A 22,554-nucleotide genomic window follows, 5' to 3' on the forward strand; every position below is an offset into this window, starting at 1 on the left:
CCCACGTAATTTAAGAGCCAGGCAAGTCTTGGTTCGGTTGGCCAGGGGAAAGCGCCGTGCTGCAGGCTTGGCTCCGGGACGCGCTATTTTGGCGAGCACACGTCCTCCGCGGCCTCATCAATGGATTTTTAATCAAAAGGTCTTCGAAGAATTCGGTGCCTACTGCGCTTTCCACGACAGCCAGCGCCAGACACGCCCTTGGTCCTGCTTCGAGCCCGCGCGCGGGCCGCCCCCCCCCGGGCCAGCAGTCCGCCGGCGGGGACCGCTTACCGTGGCTACCGCCTCAGCCCGTCGGCTCGCAGCCGGCCCCGCGGCGAGGGGCCTGAACCTCCTGGAAGCGTCCCCGAGGGGAAGACTAACACCCACACGTTACAGGTCCGAAGCCCGCACCGCTTCAGCGCGCTCCGGGGCGCGCACGGCCGCTCCCCGCCCCGGGGGAAGCAAGGTCACGCCCCCCGGCCCCGGGCCTTTAATAGGAGCGGCGGCCGATTTCCCGCCTCCCTCCGGGGCCCGCACTTCCGGCCGCGGGGGCGTTCGGGAGCGCGCCCTGCGAGCCTCCACCAACCAACCAGCGGCTCCGCCCGGCCGGCGCGAGGGCGCGCGCGCGCATTCGTGCGCAGGTTCGAATCTCCGCCGCTTCGCGGTTTGCTCCCCAACGTCCGGCAGCCCCTCGGCCGCAGCGGGGGCGACGCGCGCGGGCAGCGCCGGGCCCGGCCGCCCCGCCCCCCGCCCTCCGTCGCGCGCCCAGCCCTCGCCCTCCGCCCCCGGAGTTATCGGCGCTGGGCCTCCCGCGCCGGGCGGGCTCCGCCCGAGGCCCCGGGGCCCATGGCCAAGCGGCGTGCGGCCGAGCCGCTGACGTTCCACGTGCCTTGGAAGCGGCTCCTGCTCTGCGACTTCCCCGAGGAGCCGCCGCCGCCGCCGCCGCCGCCGCTCTGGATCCCGCCGCCGGGGCCCTCGCATCCCGGGCAGCCTGTCGGCGCCCCGGAGCTGCCCCGAAAGCGCAAAATCGACGCCGGGGCTATGACTGAGCCTTCAGCTTCGCCCAGCAAGCGTCGCGACGGCGGGGACACCGGCGTTCCGGGCGGCGTGCAGCGCGACGGCCGAGGCCTGGAGACGGGCGAGCCGCCGCTGCAGCAGCCTCCCGCGCGGCCCCGCGGGCCGGGGGAGGAGCCCCGGGGCGCCCGGCCCCCGAGGGGCGGCGGCGACGACGGGGCGGGGCGCACGGAGCCCCGGCGGGGAGACTGGGGGGCAGCACCGCGCCAGGTAGGGGCTGGAGGTCCGCCGAGCGCCCCGGAGGGCGGGGGGAGAGGAGGGCCCCCCCTTTACGCAGCCAGGCGCGCCCCGGGATTCGCGTTCAGGAGGCCCCAAGGAGCCGGGGTCCCCGACTCCCGGGCTCCACAGGATGGGGCCCCGCGTTTGCGGGGGGGGGGGGTCCTGTGGGCTGAAAGCACTTGCCAAACAGACGGTCGGGCGACGTGGACGTGGGCTGGCACCGTCAGTGCCCGTGCTGGGAAGGAGGGCAGCGGGAGCGTGGGGCACGACGGCGCGCGAGCTCTCTGGAGACCTGGACCGCGAACCGCGGCAGGTCTGCTCAACGACAAATGGAGCAAGGTGTAGCGCGCCTTCCGTGGCTTAACGATGATTTCGTGTAGAATTCGTGATCGGGTTCTTCCCTAAGAGGATGAACGATGTGGTAGCCATCCGTTGGACGGCCTGTAGGCATGGTACAGCGCTTTGGGTAGAGAGAGGAAGGACCTCGCTCTCTCGGGAAGAGGCATTTAAAAACTCACAGTGTTAAATCGCATCCTGTGATTATTGTTGAAGATTAATTTGGATCCTAAAGTAAAGCTATGCTAGGATCACTTTTAAGCGTTCTTATTCTTTGGAAACGACCCTGCCCCATCTCTGCACCTTGGATGTAATTTGTCTAGGTTTGTGCTGTTCGGTATGGCAGCCACTACCCGTGTGGGAACCACTGAAAACTTGAAAAGTGACTGGTCCAAATGGAGATGTGCGCTAAGTATAAGATACACTAGACTTCGGAGATCTCAAAAAATATATATAGATATATATATTTTTAAAGATTTTATTTATTCACGAGAGATGCCCAGAGAGAGGGGCAGAGAGAGGCAGAGGTGGCAGGTTCCCTGCAGGAAGCCCGACGCGGGACTCCATCCCGGGTCTCCAGGATCACGACCTGAGCCCAAGGCAGACGCTCCACCGCTGAGCCACCCAGGCGCCCGGAAGATCTCAAAATTTTTCCATTGATTACCCATCGAAAGAACTTGGAGATACTGGATTGAATAAAATGTATTAAAATTTAGTTTTTTAGTATGGCCACTAAAAACGCTTAACATATTTTTGGGACAGCCTTGGTCTAGACTTAGGAATTGAGGCTGCTTTTTGGCAGTTCTGTGTATTGACTTACCAGGAGTTTTGGGAAAAGAAGAACCAGATGTAGGGCCAGAATTCACCAAACTCTTGAAGCACTACATCCTAGCGTCTATCTCACATTTTTCCATTGTTTTAATTATCTTATGCAGAATTCACTAAATGCCTTGCTGGAAAAAAGTGAACTGAGATTCCTTTGGTAGGACTTCTTGATGAAAAACCCAATAAAATGAGAATTTTATAGATAGGAAAGGACTTTTTCTCTGTGGGTGAGAAATTACCTTCGGACGATAATGATGAGCATTTCTGGATGAAATTCTAAATTGTAAATATTTCCACCTCCAGTTTATTGGAATTTAGAAAACTTGAGAATTTTTTGTTAGACTTTTAAATTCATATTTCTTTTAGATGTTCAAAATCCAGTTACTTAAAACCAAATGATAGCACTTATGTTTTGAAAACCGAATAATTAGAATTTCCAATTATATTGTTTCTGCCAGCAAAACCTAAAAAAACAAACAAAAAAACCCCAGAATGATAGTCATCCAGACCTATTTGATATAGAGATGACTACTGTGTAGTTTGAAAACCTTTCCTCTTCAGACCATGTCGGTGCCCCACCCATACATAGGCTTGTCTTTTCTACCAGAGTATCCTGACTGCAGTATGCCACAGATTGATAAGAAGGAAATATGGAAATTGTAGGTAGGCAAAGAAGGAGAATTTTTTAGTGGACTGATATACCTTCTTAGAATCTCTTAGTCACACCTGTCAAAGAAGGAGAATTTTTTAGTGGACTGATACAGCTTCTTAGAATCTCTTAGTCACACCTGTATCTGTCACAGCAGTAACTACATCTGGCAGCTCTCTGCTTCCTAGTCACTACAGGCCCATAGCAAGGACTAAGCTTGGCCATAGGGATACCTTTTTCACCAAGACAATCCTTGTGCTCTTTTCTTTCAGCAAAAGCCCAGGAATCTTTATGTTTATTCCTTTTGTTAATTCTGTTCACGAGCTTTTTGTCTTCTGCAAATTTAAGAGAGAAACATGTTTCCTTCAGCACCTCTCTTTTGTGCCTCCAGAGGTAGAGGTTCTTTGTTTTAAGGGATTTGTAGCAAATTACCAAGATACAGGGTATGACAAAATCATGGAAAAGTTAGAAAGGCTTTTTTCAATTTATGCAGTAAATGTCTCCCTGGTTCCTGGCATTCAGAATAGAGCTTAAGTCCCTACCCTCACTCTTGGGATCTCATTTAGGAGAAAGTTTCTCAGATGTGTCCTTTCTGCATTGAGGATTCAATTTAGACAGAATAATGGTACCTTTTTTCCTGTCCTAGAACCTCAGAATATCTTTTGAGTTGTCTCAAAAATTTTTGTTAGCTTTTTTCTAGGATTTTGTTTCGGTGTGTTTAACCAAAGAACTAAAGTAAGACCAGGTATTTCTTCAATAAATATTTATGTGTTTTCTCGTGATAGTGTCACTTTATGCAGATTCATTGCTCTGTCTGTGCTATCATTGTTAGCTATTTTTATTGGAAAGTAGGCAGAAATGTTTTATATATATATATATATTCCTACGAAGAAAGTAATGGATGATTCATGGGTTTCTTGGGATATAATATCTAGCGCTATTGAGCAATTACACTACTAATCCTTAATTTGAACGAGAGGCCTAGGGGTACCTGGGTGGCTAGTGGGTTAAGCATCCGACTCGATTTTGGCTCAGGTCATGATCTCAGGGTTTTGAGATCAAGGCCCATGTTGGGCTCTGTGCTAGGCATGAAGCCTGCTTAAGATTCTCTGTCTCCCTCTCTCTCTCTGCCCATCCCCCCCTTAAAAGAAATAAATTTTTTTTAAAAAAAGAAAAAGAGTCTTGAGTTTTACCAGTGAGGAAACAGACTTAGATCAAGGTCAGAGTTAGTGGATGGTGGAGTTATGCAAATCCCAGGTCTCTCTCGAGGCAAAATTTGTGCTCTTAGCTACTTGGTTATACTGATGTCACTATGGGATCTTTTTGGGCTCTGTTTATAAGTAGGTAATTAAAACGGTCAGCTTGGAATCCTGGATATAATTCCAGGGCTGCTTCCTTACACAAAGTATTTTGGGGATGCTTTTGAAATTCTGTGTTAATTTTAAACTTCATTGGAACATCAGTTTCATTTCATAGTTACTTGAAACAATAGTATAGCTATTCAGAGGAACCTGTTGAATTTTAAAGGAGCCAATACTCAACTTGGATTTATCAGTGTTAGTATATTGATTTAAAGTCCTGCAGTGTACCAAATCTTGTATCTTTATAAATATGCTAAGTAGCAAGAAAATCTGAAACTGATTATTAGTCAAAAATTTTTTGGCAAGGTGTCAAAATATTTTAGCCTATGTAAAGTCAGTTCCTTAAAATACCAAACCTCAGGGGAAAGACCAAAAATAAGTTTTAAGATATGTTTGTATTACTTAAATAGTTTTCCACACTGAAAGGTAAAAAAAAAAAAAAAAAAATTAAGACCAATTTCCAACATTTTCTTTGGTTGAAAAAAAGAAAATTATCAAGAAGAGATGTTCTTGGAAGAAATTCTTTTAAATTTAAACTACTAACAATATTTTTACAAATCCGTGAATATGAAAATGCACAGATTTGATGGAGTCCATGAAGTACTTTGCTTAGGCAGAATTTAAAGTGTGTTTGTTGAAGAAGCAAAGTAAAAGGCCACAAAATCTTTTTTTTTTTTTTCTAAGATTTTATTTATTTACTCATGAGAGACGGGGGGGGGGGGGGGGGGGGGGGGCGGTGAGGCAGAGGGAGAAGCAGGCTCCACACAGGGAGCCCGATGTGGGACTCAATCCCGGGTCTCCAGGATCACGCCCTGGACTGAAGGTGGCGCCAAACCGCTGAGCCACCCGGGCTTCCCAGGGCCACAAAATCTTAATGTGTGTTTGCTTTTAAAATAAGAAAATTTGTTTCCTGAAAAAAAAAAAAAAAAAAAAAAAGAAAAAACTTTCTATAAGCCTTTGATGTGCTTTCATCTTTCTTTTTTCCCTAAAGCTCAATGAAGAATTTTGGCAGTATAACACCTTCCAGTACTGGAGGAATCCTTTACCACCTATTGATCTGGCTGACATCGAAGATGTGATTGAAGACAACTCAACAGAAGCAGCGCTTCAGGGCAAGAATGAAGTGGTTGAGATTGACATGGAGTCCTGACGGAAGGAGCTGAAGAATAGGTTCTTCTTAATTTGAGGAGACATCTCTTAAGTGAATTTACATATTCTTAAGAAGAAAAGTTATTTTCCGTACTTGATGTGATACCATTCCCAAACCTGAAAAATGAGGAACAGTTATTTTAAAGATAAATGCCTATAGCCACTACTGAAACTCCCAAAAAGGATTTGTCAAGGATCTAGTGCAGTTACAGGGGAAGTATTTTATATATGTACTCTTGCAGAGAAATTTATGTTTAGACTCTAAATTCGAAACATTGATCTCATAAAAAGGAATTCTGACAGTTTTAGAAGTGGGAAATGTTTAAATATTCTTCTTCTCTGTACCAAAAAGTCAATTTGTGGTACATGAAATGAGTATTGTTTTATAATAACTTATTAATAAAATGCTTTCTAGTACATTGTATTGACTCTTAGTTGAACAAATAGCCCACTTAAACATCTATGCAAACTTAAAATGTGGGAGATATTTAAAGGTGGCATAGTTTTAAGAGAACTTTCTAAATGTAGAATGTAAAGTAGTGAGAATTTCAATTTGGGTAGCATGTTTGCATAGTTTCCAGTGTTTGATATTTGTTTAACTCTACTTTGGGGAATCATAAATGGATAAAGAGCAAGGAGAGGCAAATAGGTGCTTTCCTCCCCCTTTTCCCAGGATAAGAGGAAAGAAATTCAGTTGCATTTCTTAATTTCTTGGTTTTGAATTGTTTTGAGGGTATGGTTTTTATTGCTTATTACTTTAGACTTGTAGTTCTCAATACTGACAATACTTCAGAAATCCTTGCCTGAGCTTCACTGGAGAGATTCCTGTCTGAATGGGGCTTGGGTATAGCTATTTTTTTAAGCACCAATCCTCCTTTTCCCCAATCCTAATATGCCGACAGCTTTGAGAACCACTAGACAGACTAATGGTAGTTTTTCCTGTTTAAAGGAGATAACTAATTAGAGATGAAGCAGCTCCTCTTAATTAGCTTTGTTTTTATTTCACTCTTTCAGTGGCTTTGTTACAAGTAAGTTATTGTGTTACTACTATTTCGTTGTTAACAAAATAAAGTAAGCAGTTTGTGTTTGAGTATCAATGATTAAGTTAATTAACTTTTGTACTACATCCAGAATGTTGGCTTTGTAATCGAGTAACTTGTCCTTGTATATATTTTGTTGTTGATAACAGTAGATCCAAAATTCAGAAAGGATGACAAATGCTAATGAGAGGGGGGAAAAAACCAATTTGTGTATACTGTAGGATTTAAGTATGGGTTGACGTTAAGAATATTCTAGAACAAAAGACATGTACCGTGGTTAAGAATGAAGGCTTTGGTGTCAGACGTGGTTCAAAGGCTTGTACTGCCGCTTTCTACCTATGTAACATTAAGCAAGTTATTTTTCATCTTTAAGCCCCAGGTTCCTTAATTGTAAACTGAGAAACAATAAATAGTATCTACCTCAGAGAGGTTATGTTTATTGTCTAGCAATGTACTAAGTACTTTACCTGCATCGTTTAATTCTCATAATAACCTTATTGTAGGTACAAAAAATAGTATAAATGTGTTTTTTGTAGTTATACTTCATTCCACTTTAAGTTGCAACTAGAAGTTTCAGGATACGAATTGGAATTGAAGTAGCAAGGATGGCAAGCAAGTGGGGGAAGCATTTAAATTACTGCGGAGGGGGGGAAGAAAATGGTAAACTTTCTTCCCCCTTCTTTTTGACCTGAGAGTAGGAAGGGGTCTGTTTTTGTTCACTGCTCTTCCTTGTGCCTGGGACAGTGCCTGTCACACAGTAGACAGTCACTAAAAATTGCATGAATGAATTAGTTAAGTTTTCTTCTCTATTGATGGGAAGGTAATGCTAATGATTTTCTAGGACCATATCACAAAGCTAGGCATTTTACCAAAGATGTGCATATAAAAGATGTGTCACGGGGATCAAGCAGTAAGATGCTGGAAACATAATGTAAAAACTGAGACATGTACACCTAATGAACTATAGGAGGTAGTCATTTACTTTAATGAGAAATTTCATAGGATACTACGTTGCAGGTGAGTGAATAGGAGTTTCAAATAGTAGCTCAAACAGGGATTCTTGGCTGGCTCAGTTGGAGCTATGCAAACTCTTGATCTCAGGGTTGTGAGTTCAAGGCACCCATCAGTGTTAAAGCTTGAAGAAAAAAGTAGCTCAGACAATCTTTTTTGAGCATTATGTGTCAAATAGCATACAAAACTAAGGTAAAGATTCAGGGAAAATATTTGCTATCCAGGTTGAAGGTTGAATGTTTTTATATAGGTATATATATTAATGTAAACATTTAAATATGTTTAAAATATGGAATATGAATATATATGTAAAGATGTATACATATGTGTATATATAGAGAGATTTTAAAAAGTCCATCCTTTTAGAAAAATTTGTTAGTGAATCTCAAGATAATTAGGCAAAATTGCATGGTGGATAAATTAAGATAGAAATTTAAAAATTCTTTTTTAGTTGTATACATTTCACCCAGATTCCCTAATATAACATCTTACATTACCACAGTACAATTATGAAAATGAGGAAATTAATGTTAATATATTTCTATAATGCTATTATGAGGACATGGAAAGAGTTACTTCAGGCAACTCTTAATAGGATATGTCAAAAAGTGGACAAAATGTATAGACTAAGTTTTGCCATCGTCTCACTAACATCCTTTTTCTGGCCCAGAATTCAATCTAAGGTCACATGTTCTATTTTGTTGTAAAATCTTCTCAGCCTCCTTTAAGTCAATTCCTTGGAATGTATTTGCCTTTCATGACCTTAGTACTTTTTGTAGAGTACTGAGTACTTTTTTGTAGAGTATAGTTATTTCATAGGGTAGCCTTCAATTTTGGATTGTCTGATGTTTCTCATAATTACACATTTTTGGTAAGAACTCCATATAAGTGTTGTATCCTCAGTGCGTTACTCCAGAAGGCACTGGATGTCAACTTGTCATTGGTTCCTGAAACTTTGATTACTTGATTAATGTAGTGTTGGCCATTTTTTTTCTATTATAAAGTTAATATTTTCTCCTACATAATAATTATCTCTTGGAAGATACTTTAAGACTATGTCCAATTTCTCATCATATTCTGCCCATGAATTTTAGGATATGTTGATTCTTACATGAAATATTTATTGCTCTTGGTATAGGTCAAATGGCAACTTTCTATTTCCATTATCCCTCCTATATCTATTATTAATTGGAATTCTGTAAAGAAAGAACTTTCCTTTCACCCCTATTTTTTATTCAGTGACTTAATAACAGTATAGATTAATGAGCATATATTTTATTCTATGAATTATAGTGTATTGCTATCATTACTTTGTTACACAAATTATCCCAAGAGATTTAGCCATTGGGAGGCCCTCTGAGTTGGTCTTTGTGCCCTTCCTCTTTTTTTTTTTTTTAACCTGTTATTTATTGTGTGAATACTGGTTAACATTGGCAATGCACTTTTGCATTTACGGGGTTAATGGATGGAAATTGTGCCACTGGGAAATGCTGTGTTTTTCACTGAACAATTTGAGCCTTGGCATCTCTTCAGAGAATAGGGATGCTAAATCCCACCTCCAAGGAGCAGAGTGGGGATGAAATGACATGGTGGTTGTGCAGAACCCATAGTAGGCACTATATATATATATCTCTTCCTTGCAGTACATGAAATGCACATTTTTGCCATCTTCCTGATAGGTAGGTAGGTAGACTATTAGTGACCTCTAACAATTCCTGAAATTAGGGCAAACTGACTGATTACTTTTAAAGAATTTCAACAATTACCTGGAGGCCACAGATCTAAACAACAGTGTTCTAGCAATTTCTATTTATTGATTGCTGTATCTTGTATCTTTTTGATACAACCCTGTGGTAAAATTCTAAAATAGGCCTCAAGATTCCCAGACCACAATGTATTACCCAGTCATTTAATCAAACACTGATTTAGATACTACTGTGAGAAATTTGGCAAATGTAATCAAAGTCCCAAACCAGTTGATCCTAAGATGAAATGATCCGCGTGGGTATGACTTAATCACATGAGTCCTTTAGGTATGGGTGGACAGATGAGAGACAGAAGTCAGGTGCAAAATGTGAGAGGGATTTAATATAAGAGCAATTCTGGCTTTGAAGATGAAGGGAGCCATGTGATGAACCTGGAAGCTGCCTCCAGAGGCTGAGAGTGAGGCCTGTGGCAGCCAGCCAGCCAGCAAGGAAACCGGGACCTCAGTCCTACAACATCAAGAATCTGAATTTAGCCAACAACTTGAATGAACATAGATGTGGATTCTTCTGTGGAGCCTTCAGAGAGGAATGCAGTGCACTGGCACCTTTCCGCTTTGTGGCACTCTTAAACAGAGAACCTCGCCTATCAAGTGGGACTTCTGACCTACAGAACTGTGAACTGATTGGTGTGTGTGTGTGTGTGTGTGTGTGTGTGTGTTTAAGCTGCTAAGTTTTTAGTAATTTGTTCTGCAGCAATAGAAAACTTACATAGACTATCATTTTTAGCACTTCCATACCTTCTTACACAGAGGTTTTGGCACAAACATTTCTCTTGTAGTATCTCCACTCTAGTCTTGGAGTCATTTCTCCAAACAGCCCTGGTGCTTTACTGGAGAATGCTACTTAGAAATGATCTGGGTGCAAGATTTACTCATTGTACTGAGTATCACTGCTTCTAGATGCTCTCAACTTGACAGAACTACAAAATGTATGTGTATACAGCTATATGTATTCCTTCATCTATCAGTATGCTTGTGCCTATATCTGTATATAGACTTAAAAAAATCCCACATGATTTCATACTGATACTTCCAATCCCTATCCAACACCATTCCTCTCTTAATTCCTTTTAAAAGTAGACTTCATATCCACTATTTATTTTTATTTATTCATTCATTTATTTCCTAAATCCTCAAATACACAGAACACAATTTAGAAACTGCTAACCTTTACTACTGTACCAAACAGGCCTGCTAATTGCAGTACAATGTATGTACTTCTTGTGCTCAGCTTTGGATATTCAGTTAACATTGTCTCTAAAGTTACTTAGGTTAGTTCTTTTCTATCCTTCCCTTCAGAGTGATTGGGTTATTGTAATACAGTTGGATTCATTTGTTTCTAGATCAGTTTTGATTCCCCATCTCTTTTTTTTTTAAGTTTGTAAAACATTCACGTGGTTCTACAAATTAGAACTATACAAAAATGTATAATTGGAGATGTCACTCACCCTAACTTGTCCTCCCCCCATTTTCATTCCCCTGTTTTTCCTACTTTGTTCCCTTTTACTCCCCTGTAAATAAATAATTTCATTAGTTTCTGATTTGTTTTTACTGTTCTTCTTTTGCACTAATGGGCAGATATACATATAATTTCTTTCTATATTCATAACATACAAATTTATTATAAACTGTGATTCTAATAACTGGATAATAGACATAGAAAATAGTTTACAAAAGAAAAAGTATATATAAGCTTAAAAAAATAAACACGTCTGCTTAAGTGTGATCCCAAATTTTAAACAAGAATATTTTTCTGTATAAATTGGCAAAAGTTGCAGATAGCACTTTATTTTTAGTAAAGCCGTTCTGAAAAGCTGCTTGGTAATATGCTTTAAGAGCCTTATCATAATCTTTGAACTAGTTTTCATTCTGTATCTAAAAATATGTCTTAAAGAAATAATCAGAAAACTAGATGCAAACATATACATCACTGTAATAGTAAAATATTAGAAATAAATAGCTTAAGAGAATTGATGGATAATTAGAATATAACGAGATCATAAATTGATGTTATTAAGAGTTTTAATGATATAGAAAAATGCTTACAAATAAAACAAATAGGAATGGGATGCTTGGGTGGCTCAGTCAGCTAAGCATTTGCTTTGGCTCAGATCATGATCCTAGAGTCCTAGGATCAAGATCCACGTTGGGCTCCCTGCTCAATGGGGTGTCTACTTCTCCCTCTCCCTTTTTCCCTCTCCCAGCTCCTCTCTCTCTCTCTCTCTCTCTCTCTCATAAATGAATCTCTATAAAAAAGAGAAAAAATTAAGACTTTCAGACCTGATCAAACTCTCCCACTAATTGCAACTAAAAGCCCAACTAAAATATATTTGTAGTCTCTGAAAATTAAATGAAGGCATTATTGGATAGGGAATGGAAGTTAAACTTGGCAAAGCAACTCCTACAGAGTAAAGTTTTAGGATTTTATTTTTTACTCTTTCCCAGCTTTGATCCAAGAGTGACCACCCAGCAGAACTGCAGTGGCCAGCATGAGTAACCCAAACTCTGAAAGAAACTTGTCTTTGACCAGAAGACCAGGAGAGGGAGCTACTTTGAACAAGAGTGGAGGAATGGGGATGAGAGGGCTGGGTAAGTAATCCCACATTTCTGTATATAAACTGGTACTAGTCCCGGGCTCATTCTGGGTTTTTTGTTTGTTTTGTTTTTAATTACCTTTTTTTAAAAAGTAGGCTCCTAACTGAGCTAGCCAGGCACCCCAATCCTGGGCTCATTCTTAAGGGACACATATCTGAGATAGATTGTGAGCTATATAGCAAAGACTTTGAAACTAAAACAATATAAACCTACACTTAAATCCCTCACTAATGTCTAAGTGATACATGCATGGGACATGCCTAAAGCAACATAGCCAAGCGTTGCTTAGACCTTAGAACCATGCCCATGGAAGAAGAGACAGTATTTACAGTATGAACCTAACTGGGTTGAGTAGGGAAAAAATATCGTCTAGAAGATTTAAACATGACCCATAGTCTCACAAAGTAATATTCAAGACACAATACAAAATACTTGACATTAAAAGAATGAAAGAAAAATGTGGCCAGTTTTATTTATTTATTTTTTTTATTTATTTATGATAGGCACACAGTGAGAGAGAGAGAGAGGCAGAGACACAGGCAGAGAGAGAAGCAGGCTCCATGCACCGGGAGCCCGACGTGGGATTCGATCCCGGGTCTCCAGGATCGCGCCCTGGGCCAAAGGCAGGCGCCAAATCGCTGCGCCACCCAGGGATCCCTGTGGCCAGTTTTAAAGGGAAAGATAATAGTCACATGTAAATCATCAGGAAAATGTGACCAATTTTGAAAGACAACCGACAGATATCAATTCCAATATTACCCAAATGTTAGAATTACTCCAAGTTTTTTTTAAAGATTTATTTATTTATTTATTCATGACAGACAGAGAGAGAGAGGCAGAGACACATGCAGAGGGCGAAGCAGGCTCCATGCAGGTAGCCTGACATGGGATTTGATCCCAAGTCTCCAGGATTACGCCTTGGGCTGAAGGCAACAATAAACCACTGAGCCACCAGGGCTACCTGAATTACTCCACATTTTAAAGCAACTATCCAAACTGTGCTCCATAAAGAAAATGAACTGAATGAAAACAAAATTTCTCAAAAGAGAAATATAAACAATTAGAAACAAATGAAAATTTTAGAAGAGGAAATACGATACCTAAAATAAAAGACTTAGTAAATGTGCTAAGCAGCAGAATAAAGATGACAGAGGAAATAATCAGTGAATGTGAAGATGGATCAATAGAGATTGTCCAATCTAAAAAAAGAAGAAAAAAATTTTAAATGAACAGAGCCTCTGCAACCTATGAGACAATACCAAAATATGTATATATTTGCATCACTGGAGCCCTAGATATTATGAATGACTATATTCCTATACATTTGACAACTTAGATGAAGCAGACAAACTTCTTCAAAGACATAAACTACCAAAGCTCATTTAAAAAAAAAGATATTTGGAATAGCTCTTTATCTATTAAGGAAATTGAGCTCCTAGTTAAAAACCTTCCAAAAGTAAACCTGCAGACTTACATGTTTTCACTGGAGAATTGCATCAGATATTTAAGGAAGAAATAATACAATCTCTTACAGAAAAATAAAAGAGAACATTTTTCAATTCATTTTATGAGGTCAACATTAGCCTGATACCACAACCAAATATATTGCAAGAAAAATCTACAGATCAATACATCTTATGAATATAAACACAAAAATTCTCAAAAAAATATTTACATACCTAACAATATATTAAAAGGATAATATAGGGGATGCCTGGGTGGCTCTGGTTTAGCGCCTGCCTTCGGCCCAAGGTCTGATCCTGGAGACCTGGGATCAAGTCCCATGTCGGGCTCCCTGCATGGAGCCTGCTTCTCCCTCTGTCTGTGTCTCTGCCAATCTCTCTCTCTGTGTCTCTTATGAATGAATAAATAAAAATCTTTAAAAAAAAAAGGATAATATAGAGAGAAGAAGATAGTGGTAGACTAGGAGGACCTTAGGCTCTCCTGGTCTCACAAACACAACTAGATAACTGTCAAGTCATCCAAAATACCATAGAAATCGACCTGAAGACTGACAGAACCCCAGAAAGAACAAACTTCACAACTAAAATTCAAGAGGTTGAAAGTGTATCAAAGAAAGTGGGAGGTGCAGAGATGTGATTTTGGGGAGAAAAGTATCATGTGCTGCAGAGGGGAGGGAGTCATCATTATGGTAAAAAGCAAGAGAGGAATACACAGGAATGCACAAGGAGAACCCTTCCCAAAAGCCATTGCCTAATTTCTGAAAATGAAAGGGCTGACTTTCATGAATTTTTGCAACCAGTGGGGCTTAAAGCCTGAAGTTTTAAAGGACAGAGGGCTTGGCAGGAATAGGGCCCGGAGGACACTGCACCTGCTCCTGGAAAGAAGGCAGGCAGCCAACCCAGACAGCTTGGCAACAGTGATCTAAAGAACACCTGGGGCACACAGGGAAGATTGTTTACTCTTCTCCAAGTGCATCCCTGAGAGGCAGCATTCATGAAGATACCTATTTGGGAAGCAAGGAGTGCCTGGCAGCACCATTTCCCTCTCCCACCCCTCAGCATAAACACAGAGTCACCTGCAGGAAGCAGCACATTACTGACACTCATTGCCTAACTTGCTTACACCAAGCCCCACTACCCTGTGCCTTAGTGGAACAGCTCTTCTCAGTCATGCTTGCCTTAGTCCCAGCACAGCAGACACCACTCCCAGAAGACCAGCACAAACCTCTGCCCACACCACATCTCCCAACTAGAGAGTTCTGCATAGCCTCAGTTCTGGTGGGGGTGATGTCAGGTCTCATATCACAAACAGACCAGAGCACACCCAGTTAAAACTCACCACATTCAGGCAGGGGCCTCTGCAGATTACTGGCCTAAAGGATAAAGTAGGCAAAACAAAATAGCAGAGTGCACACAGCACACACCAGATTCACTCTAGAAGCTCCAGGGCCTGGGCACTATGTGACTTTTTCATAAGGCCACTAATTTCAGGAGCAAGAGACATAACTAGCTTTTCTAACACACAGAAGAAGGCAGGGACAGAGAAAATGCTAAGATGGAGGAATTTATCCCAAATGAGAAAACAAGATAAGGCCATGGCCAGAGAGTTAAGTGAAACAGATATAAGTAACATGCCTAATGGAGATTTTAAAGCAACAACCAAAAGAAAACTCACTGGGCTTGAGAAAAGAAGACATCAGTGAGACCAGTACCAAAGAGATAAAAGAGTTAAAAAATCCATCAGAGTTGAAGAATGCAGTAAATGAGATTAGAAATAGGCTTGATGCAAAGAACAGCAGGCTGGAAGAAGAGAGGAACAAATTAATGACCTCTAGAGTACAAAGTAATGGAAAGTAATGAAGCTGAACAAAAGAGAGAAAGAAGAATTATGCAAAACAAGGATAGACTTGGGGAACTCAGTAACTCCACCAAATGTAATTAACATTTGCGTTATAGGAGTCCCAGAAGAAAAGAGAGGAAAGAGTGCAGAAAATTTATTTGAAGAAACAACAGCTGAAAACTTCCCTAATCTGGGGAAGGAAACAGACATGCAGATCCTGGAAGCACAGAGAACTCCAATCAAAATCAACAAAAGTAGGCCAACATCAAGATATATTGCAATTTAAAAAAAAATGTATTTTAAAAAACATATCATGGGGCAATGACTGCAGGCTCTTGGCGTCTTAAAAGCAGCAAGACGGGTGCCTGAGTGGCTCAGTCAGTTAAGAGTCTACCTTTGGCTTAGGTCATGATCCCAAGGTCCTGGGATTGAGCCCCACATCAGGCTCTCTGCTCAGTGGGGAGTCTGCTTCTCTGTCTCCCTCTGTGTGCTCTCTCTCTTGCTCTCAAATAAATTTAAAAAAATTTTTTTTTTTTTTTTAAAGCAGCAGGACAAAAGAGTCATTAACTTATAAGAGAAAACCTATAAGGCTACCTGGAACTTTCTCAACATAAACTTTGCAAGCCAATATTCAAAGTGCTGAATGGGAAAAACCTGCAACTAAGAATACTCTGTCCAGCAAGGCTATCAGTCTGAATAGAAAGAGTTTTCCAGACAAAAACTAAAGAAATTCATGACCACTAAACCAGCTCTGAAAGAAATATTAAAATGGACTCTTTGAATAGAATGGAATGGAGAGGCTGAAAGTGACAAAGATAAGGAAGGATCAGAGAAAATCTCCAGAAATAACAACAAAACAAGTAATAAAATGGCAATAAATACATATCCATCAATAATTACGCTGAATGTAAATGGACTGAACACTCCAATCAAAAGACATAGGATGCCAGAGTTGATAAGAAAAACAAGACTCAGGACGCCTGGGTGGCTCAGTGGTTGAGTGTCTGCCTTTGGCTCAGGGTGTGATCCTGGAGTCCCGGTATTGAGTCCTGCATTGGGCTTTCTGCATGGAGCGTGCTTCTCCTCCCTCTTCCTGTGTCTCTGCCTTTCTCTCTGTTTCTCTCATGAATAAATAAATAAAACCTTAAAAAACAAAACAAAACAAAACAAGACTCATCTATATGCTGCCTACAAGAGATTCATTTAGAGCTAAAGACACCTGCAGATTGAAAGTGATGGGGTGAAGAAACATTTATAATGCAAATGGGTGTTAAGTGACAAACGGATGTCAAAAGTCAGAGTAGACTTTAAAACAACAAAGGAGGGCACTATATAATCAATCATAAAGGGAACAATCCAACAAAAGGATATAACAATTGTAAATATTTATACCCCCCAACATGAGAGCACCCATATATATAAAATTAATAACAAACATACGGGAACTAATTGATAATGATACAATAATGATAGTGGACTTTAACATCCCACATACATCAATGGACAGATTATCAAAACACATAATAAACAGATATATTCAGAACATTCCAACCTGAAACAGCAGAATACACATTATTTTCAAGTGCACATGGGATATTCTTCATAATAGATTACATATTAGGTCACAAAACAGACCTCAACAAATACAAAAAGATTGAAATCATACCACATACCTTTTCTGACCACAATGTTATAAAACTAGAAATCAACCATAAGAAAAAATCTGGAAAGGCCACAGATGCATGAAGGTCACACAACATGCTACTAAACAATGAATGGGTCAACCAAGAAATCTAATAAGAGAAAAAATACATGGAAACATATGAAAATGAAAACAGAGGTCCAAAATTTTGGGGAGGCAGCAGAAGCAGTTCTAAGAAGGAAGTATATAGCAATACAGGCCTACCTCAAGAAATAAGAAAAATCTCAAAAAACAACCTAACCTTATGTCTACAGGAGCTAGAAACTGAACAATAAATGAAGCCTACAGTCATCAGAAGGAAGGAAATTATAATAAAGATTCAGGCAGAAGTAAATGATATAGAAACTAAAAAACCAAAAACAACAGAAAAACCAACAAAACAATAGAATAGACCAATGAAACCAGGAGCTGGTTCTTTGAAAAAATTAATAAAATTGATAAACCTCTAGCCAGACTTGCCAAATAAAAAAGAGAAAGGACATAAATATGACATATTCAAAGTGCTGGAGGAAAAAACTTCAACCAAGAATACTCTACCCAGCAAAGTGATCATTCAGAAGGGAAGGAGAGATAAAGAATTTTCCAGACAAGCAAAAGCTAAAGGAGTTCATCACCACTAAACTGGCCTTAGAGGAAGTGTTAAAGAGACTTCTTTAAGCTAAAAAGAAAGGGCACTAATTTGTAACAATAACACATATGAAAGAATGAACTTCACTCATTAAGATAAATGTATAGGAAATGTAGTTGCTTAATCACTAACAAAGCTACAAAGAAAGTTACAAAACAAAAGTACATCACAGAAAGACAATTATAAGAGAATATTATGAAAAATTACATGCCAATTAATTGGACAACCTGGAAGAAATGGATAAATCCCTAGAAACATAAAAGTGAACAAAACTGAAATGGGGAGAAATAGAAAATTGTAACAGACCAATCACCAGCAAAGAAATGGAGTCGGTAATAAAAAAACTCCCAACAAACAAAAGTTTAGGGCCAGATTGGTTCACAGGCCAATTCTACCAAACATTTAAAAAAGAATATCTACTCTTCCCAAACTATTCCAAAAAAAAAAAAAAAAAAAATAGAAACGGAAGATAAACTTCTGAATTCATTCTATGTGGCTAACATTATCCATGTTTATTTATTTATTTTTTATTGGTGTTCAATTTGCAAACATAGAATAACACCCAGTGCTCATCCCATCAAGTGCCCCCCTCAGTGCCCGTCACCCAGTCACCCCCACCCCCTGCCCACCTCCCTTTCTACCACCTCTTGTTAGTTTCCCAGAGGCTGACATTATCCTGACAGCAAAATCAGGTTAAAGACTCCATTAAAAACAAAACTACAGGCCAATATCCCTGATGAACATGGATGCAAAAATTCTCAATGAAATACCAGCAAACCAAATCCAACAATACATTTAAAAAGTCATTCACTATGATCAAGTGTGATTTATTCCTGGATTGTAAGCATGGTTCAATATTCACAAATCAAGCAATGTGATACACCACATTAATAAAAGAATAAGAACCATATTATAATTTCAATACATTAACAAAAAAGCATCTGACAAAGTACAACATCCATTCATGATAAAAACCCTCAACCAAGTGGGTTGAGAATGAACATACCTTAATGTAATAAAGGCCATATATGAAAATCCCATAGCTAATATAATTCTCCATGGGAAAACACTAAGAGTTTTCCTCTACTGTTAGGAATAAGACAGGGATGTCCATTCTCACCAGTTATTTAACATAGTACTGGAAGTCCTAGCCAAGCAATTAGACAACAGAAAAGAAATAAAATCAGCAAGGAAGAAGTAAAACTTTCACTATTTGCAGATGACATGATACTCTATATAGAAAACCTGAAAGACCACCAAAAAAAACCCTGCTGGAATTGATAAATGATTTCAGTAAATTTGCAGGATACAAAATCAATGCACAGAAATCTGCTGAATTTCTAGTAATCTATAATGAAGCAATGGAAAGAGAAATTTATCAATCCCATTTACAATTGCACCAAAATCAATAAGATGCCTAGGAATAAACATAACCACAGAGGTGAAAGACCTGTACTCTGAAAATTCTAAAATATTGTTGAAAGAAATTGAAGATAATACAAAGAAATGAAAAGACATTCCATGCTTATGGATTGGAAGAACAAATATTCTTAAAATGCCTATACTATCCAAAGCAATATACACTTTTAGTGCAATCCCTATCAAAATACCAACAGCATTTTTCACAGAGCTAGAATGAACAATCCTAAAATTTATGGAATGACAAAAGACCTTAATAATCAAAGAAACCTTGAAAAAGAAAAAAGCAAACCTGATATATCAAAATTCCTGACTCCCTGTTGTATTACAAAGCTGTAGTGATCAAAACAGTATAGTACTGGCACAAATAGACAAATAGAACAGAATATGAAACCCAGAAGTTATCCCACAACTATATGGTCAATTAATCTTTGACAAAGCAGGAAAGAGTAGCCAATGAGAGAAAGACCGTCTCTTCAACAAACAATGTTGGGAAAACTGGATAGTAACATGCAAAAGAATGAAACTGAACTACTTCTTATACCATATACAAAAATAAATTCAAAATGGATTAAAGACCTAAATATGAGACCTAAAACCATAATAAGTCCTAGAGGAGAACACAAATACTAACTTCTTTGACATTGGTTATAACATCTTTCCAGATATGTCTCCTGAAGCAAGAGAAACAAATGCAAAAATAAACTATTGGGACTTCATCAATTTAAAAAGCTTCTGCACAGTGAAGGAAACAATCAACAAAACTAAAAGGCAATCTATAAAATGGGAGAAGATATTTACAAATGACATCTCTGGGGGTGCCTGTGTGGCTCAGTCAGTTAAACATCTGCCTTTGGCTCAAGTCGTGATCCTGGAGTCCAAGGATCGAGCCCTGAGTCGGGCTCCCTGCTCAATGAGGAGTCTGTTTCTCCCTCTCCCTCTGCTCCTTCCCCTGCTCTCACTCTCTCTTTCTCTCAAGTAAATAAATAAAATCTTAAAAAAAAAACCCACAAATGACATATCTGATAAAGGGTCAATATCTAAAATATATAAAGAATTTTAAAAAACACAACACACTAAAAACAAGTAATCCAATTAAAAAACAGGCAGAAGACATGAATAGGCATTTTTCCAAAGGAGACATGGATGGCCAACAGACACATGAAAGATGCTCAACATCACTGATTATCAGGGAAATGGAAATCAAAACTACAATGAGATATTACCTCACATTTGTCAGAATGGCTAAAATCAACAATACAGAAACAACAGGTGTCGGTGAGGATGTAGAGGAAGTGGAACTCTCTTGCATTACTGGTGGAACGCAAACTGGTGCAACCACTCTGAAAAAGAGTATGGAAATTCCTCAAAAAGTTAAAAGTAAAACTACTCTAGGATCCAGCAATTGCAGTACTAGATATTTATCCAAAGAATACAAAAACACTAATTCAAAGGGACGCATGCACCCTGATGTTTATAGTAGCATTATCAACAATATCCATATTATGGGAACAGCCCAAGTGTTCATCAACTGATGAATGGATAAAGAAGATGTAATATCTTTATCTATATAAAGAAGATGTGTTATATGTATATTCATATATATATGCTTTTTAGGGATGAGTAATATTCTGTTATATATTATATAATATACACATGTATAATTATACATATTGTATATATGTCATACAATATGTATATACAATTGTATATATGTCATACAATATGTATAATGTATATGTATGTATAATGTATACGTATGTATATGTATAATTATACATATTGTATATATTATTGTATATATGTATATACATATTGTATATATTATTATACATATTGTATATATAATACATACATAACAACTATATATAATATATACATATATACATAATATATACACATTGTATATGCATATATTATATAGTGCTATTATTACACATATTGTATATATATTATATATAGTATACCTATACATATTTTGTATATATTATACAATATTATATAATATATATACATATTGTATATATTATTATATATGTAATATATATAACTATATATACAGTTTTATATATGTTATACAATATTATATAATATATAATATACATATTGTATGTATGTATTATTATACATGTATATATATTATATAATATACATATTGTATGTATTATACATATTGTTTATATTTATTAATTATACAATATGTATATATTATATAGAGAGTGCTAGAGAGTGTTATGCTAAGCAAAATAAGAATGACAAATACCATATGATTTCAGACATATGTGGAATTTAAGAAATGAATGATCAAAGGGAAAAAAGAGAGAGACAGAGGCAAGTCAAGAAACAATTAGTAGAGTAGTTAAGATAACTACAGAGAACAAACTGATGATTACCAGAGGGGAGGTGGGTGAGGGGATGGTTTAGGTAGATGATGGGAATTCAGGAGTGCATTTGTTGTGATGAGCACTGGGTTTTGTATGGAAGTATTGAATCACTATATGGTACACCTGAAACTAATATACTGTATGATAACAAACTGGTATTCAAGTAAAAACTTGAAAAAATAAAAGGATAATATGTAAAAAAATAAAATAGATACTCCTCTCTGATCTAGTAGAATAAGTTGAATAGATATAAACATCATTCTTTTGTTCTATTATGCTAATTCTGATTTTTGTTTGTTTTTATTTTAAGTTAGAATGATGTTGAATATTTTATTTGAGTATTTCTAAAGTTTAATGAGTCTTTTGAACACTTGGAATTTTTTAAATAGTATTGCTCTCCATTAAAGTGGCTCTATATTTTTAATCACCTCTTTAAAATATGTTGGCTTACCCTTTAGAAGAAAGGCGGTAATTATTATAATTACAAAGGACATTATTACATAACTGTGTAATGCTTATTAAAATTTGAAAACAATATTTCTATTTTTATTAACATGATAGGTTTTCTAACTTGAGCTTGTAAAACTACAGGTGCAAAAATGTGGGTGCATCCAGTAATGTCTAATGTCACTCCAACCCTAAGCTTTACAGGCATCATTTGATTACTGTCTGCCATTGTTAAACAAGCACCTGTAAAGTCTTGTAGGCAAAGGGATTAGTGTAGTACATGGCTCTCTATCTGTACATAACTGTAAGTTAATTTTTAATATATTTCTCCCATCCCTCACTCACCACTTTTGGAAACTGCCAATCTGTTCTCTGTATCTGTAAGCTTGGCTTATTACTTTATTAATTATTTAATTTATAGATTCAAAATATAAGAGATCATGCAGTAATGATCTTTTTCTGACTTTGTCTGACTTATTTCACTCAGCTAAATTCTTACAAGTTCTATCCATGTTGTTGCAAATGCCAAGATTTCATTCTATTTTGGTGGCTAACTAACATTCCATTTTATATATATACTATGGCTTCTTTATTCGTTCGACCATGGGTGGAGACTTAGATTATTTCCGTATCTTGGCTATTGATAAGTAATGCTGAAATGAACATAG

General features: G+C 38.6%; 1 protein-coding gene and 1 long non-coding RNA gene across 2 annotated transcripts in view; one reads left to right on the forward strand and one right to left on the reverse strand.

Moving 5' to 3' along the window:
• Positions 1-630, reverse strand: part of LOC112644710 (uncharacterized) — a 32,228-nt gene extending 31,598 nt beyond the window's left edge. The window contains exon 1 of the long non-coding RNA XR_007401051.1: positions 271-630. This is a non-coding gene — a long non-coding RNA (uncharacterized LOC112644710). The remainder of the gene's footprint in view (positions 1-270) is intronic.
• A 45-nt stretch (positions 631-675) lies between these two features.
• C1H9orf40 (chromosome 1 C9orf40 homolog) lies at positions 676-7,056 on the forward strand. The gene is made up of 2 exons (XM_025423305.3): positions 676-1,263; positions 5,435-7,056. The coding sequence occupies exons 1-2, from the start codon at positions 826-828 to the stop codon at positions 5,591-5,593; spliced, it is 597 nt and encodes a 198-aa protein (XP_025279090.1). The 5' UTR covers positions 676-825; the 3' UTR covers positions 5,594-7,056.
• Positions 7,057-22,554: the final 15,498 nt, after the last annotated feature.

Source organism: Canis lupus, chromosome 1 (assembly GCF_003254725.2).
Source record: "Canis lupus dingo isolate Sandy chromosome 1, ASM325472v2, whole genome shotgun sequence".
Classification (NCBI taxonomy): Eukaryota; Metazoa; Chordata; class Mammalia; order Carnivora; family Canidae; genus Canis; species Canis lupus.

Bases quoted from the DNA above. Each gene is read 5' to 3' on its own strand.
- C1H9orf40 (XM_025423305.3), top strand. From the start codon at position 826: ATGGCCAAGCGGCGTGCGGCCGAGCCGCTGACGTTCCACGTGCCTTGG. The intron at 1,264-5,434 runs GTAGGGGCTGGA...TTTTCCCTAAAG, and splicing joins GGGGGGCAGCACCGCGCCAG to CTCAATGAAGAATTTTGGCA.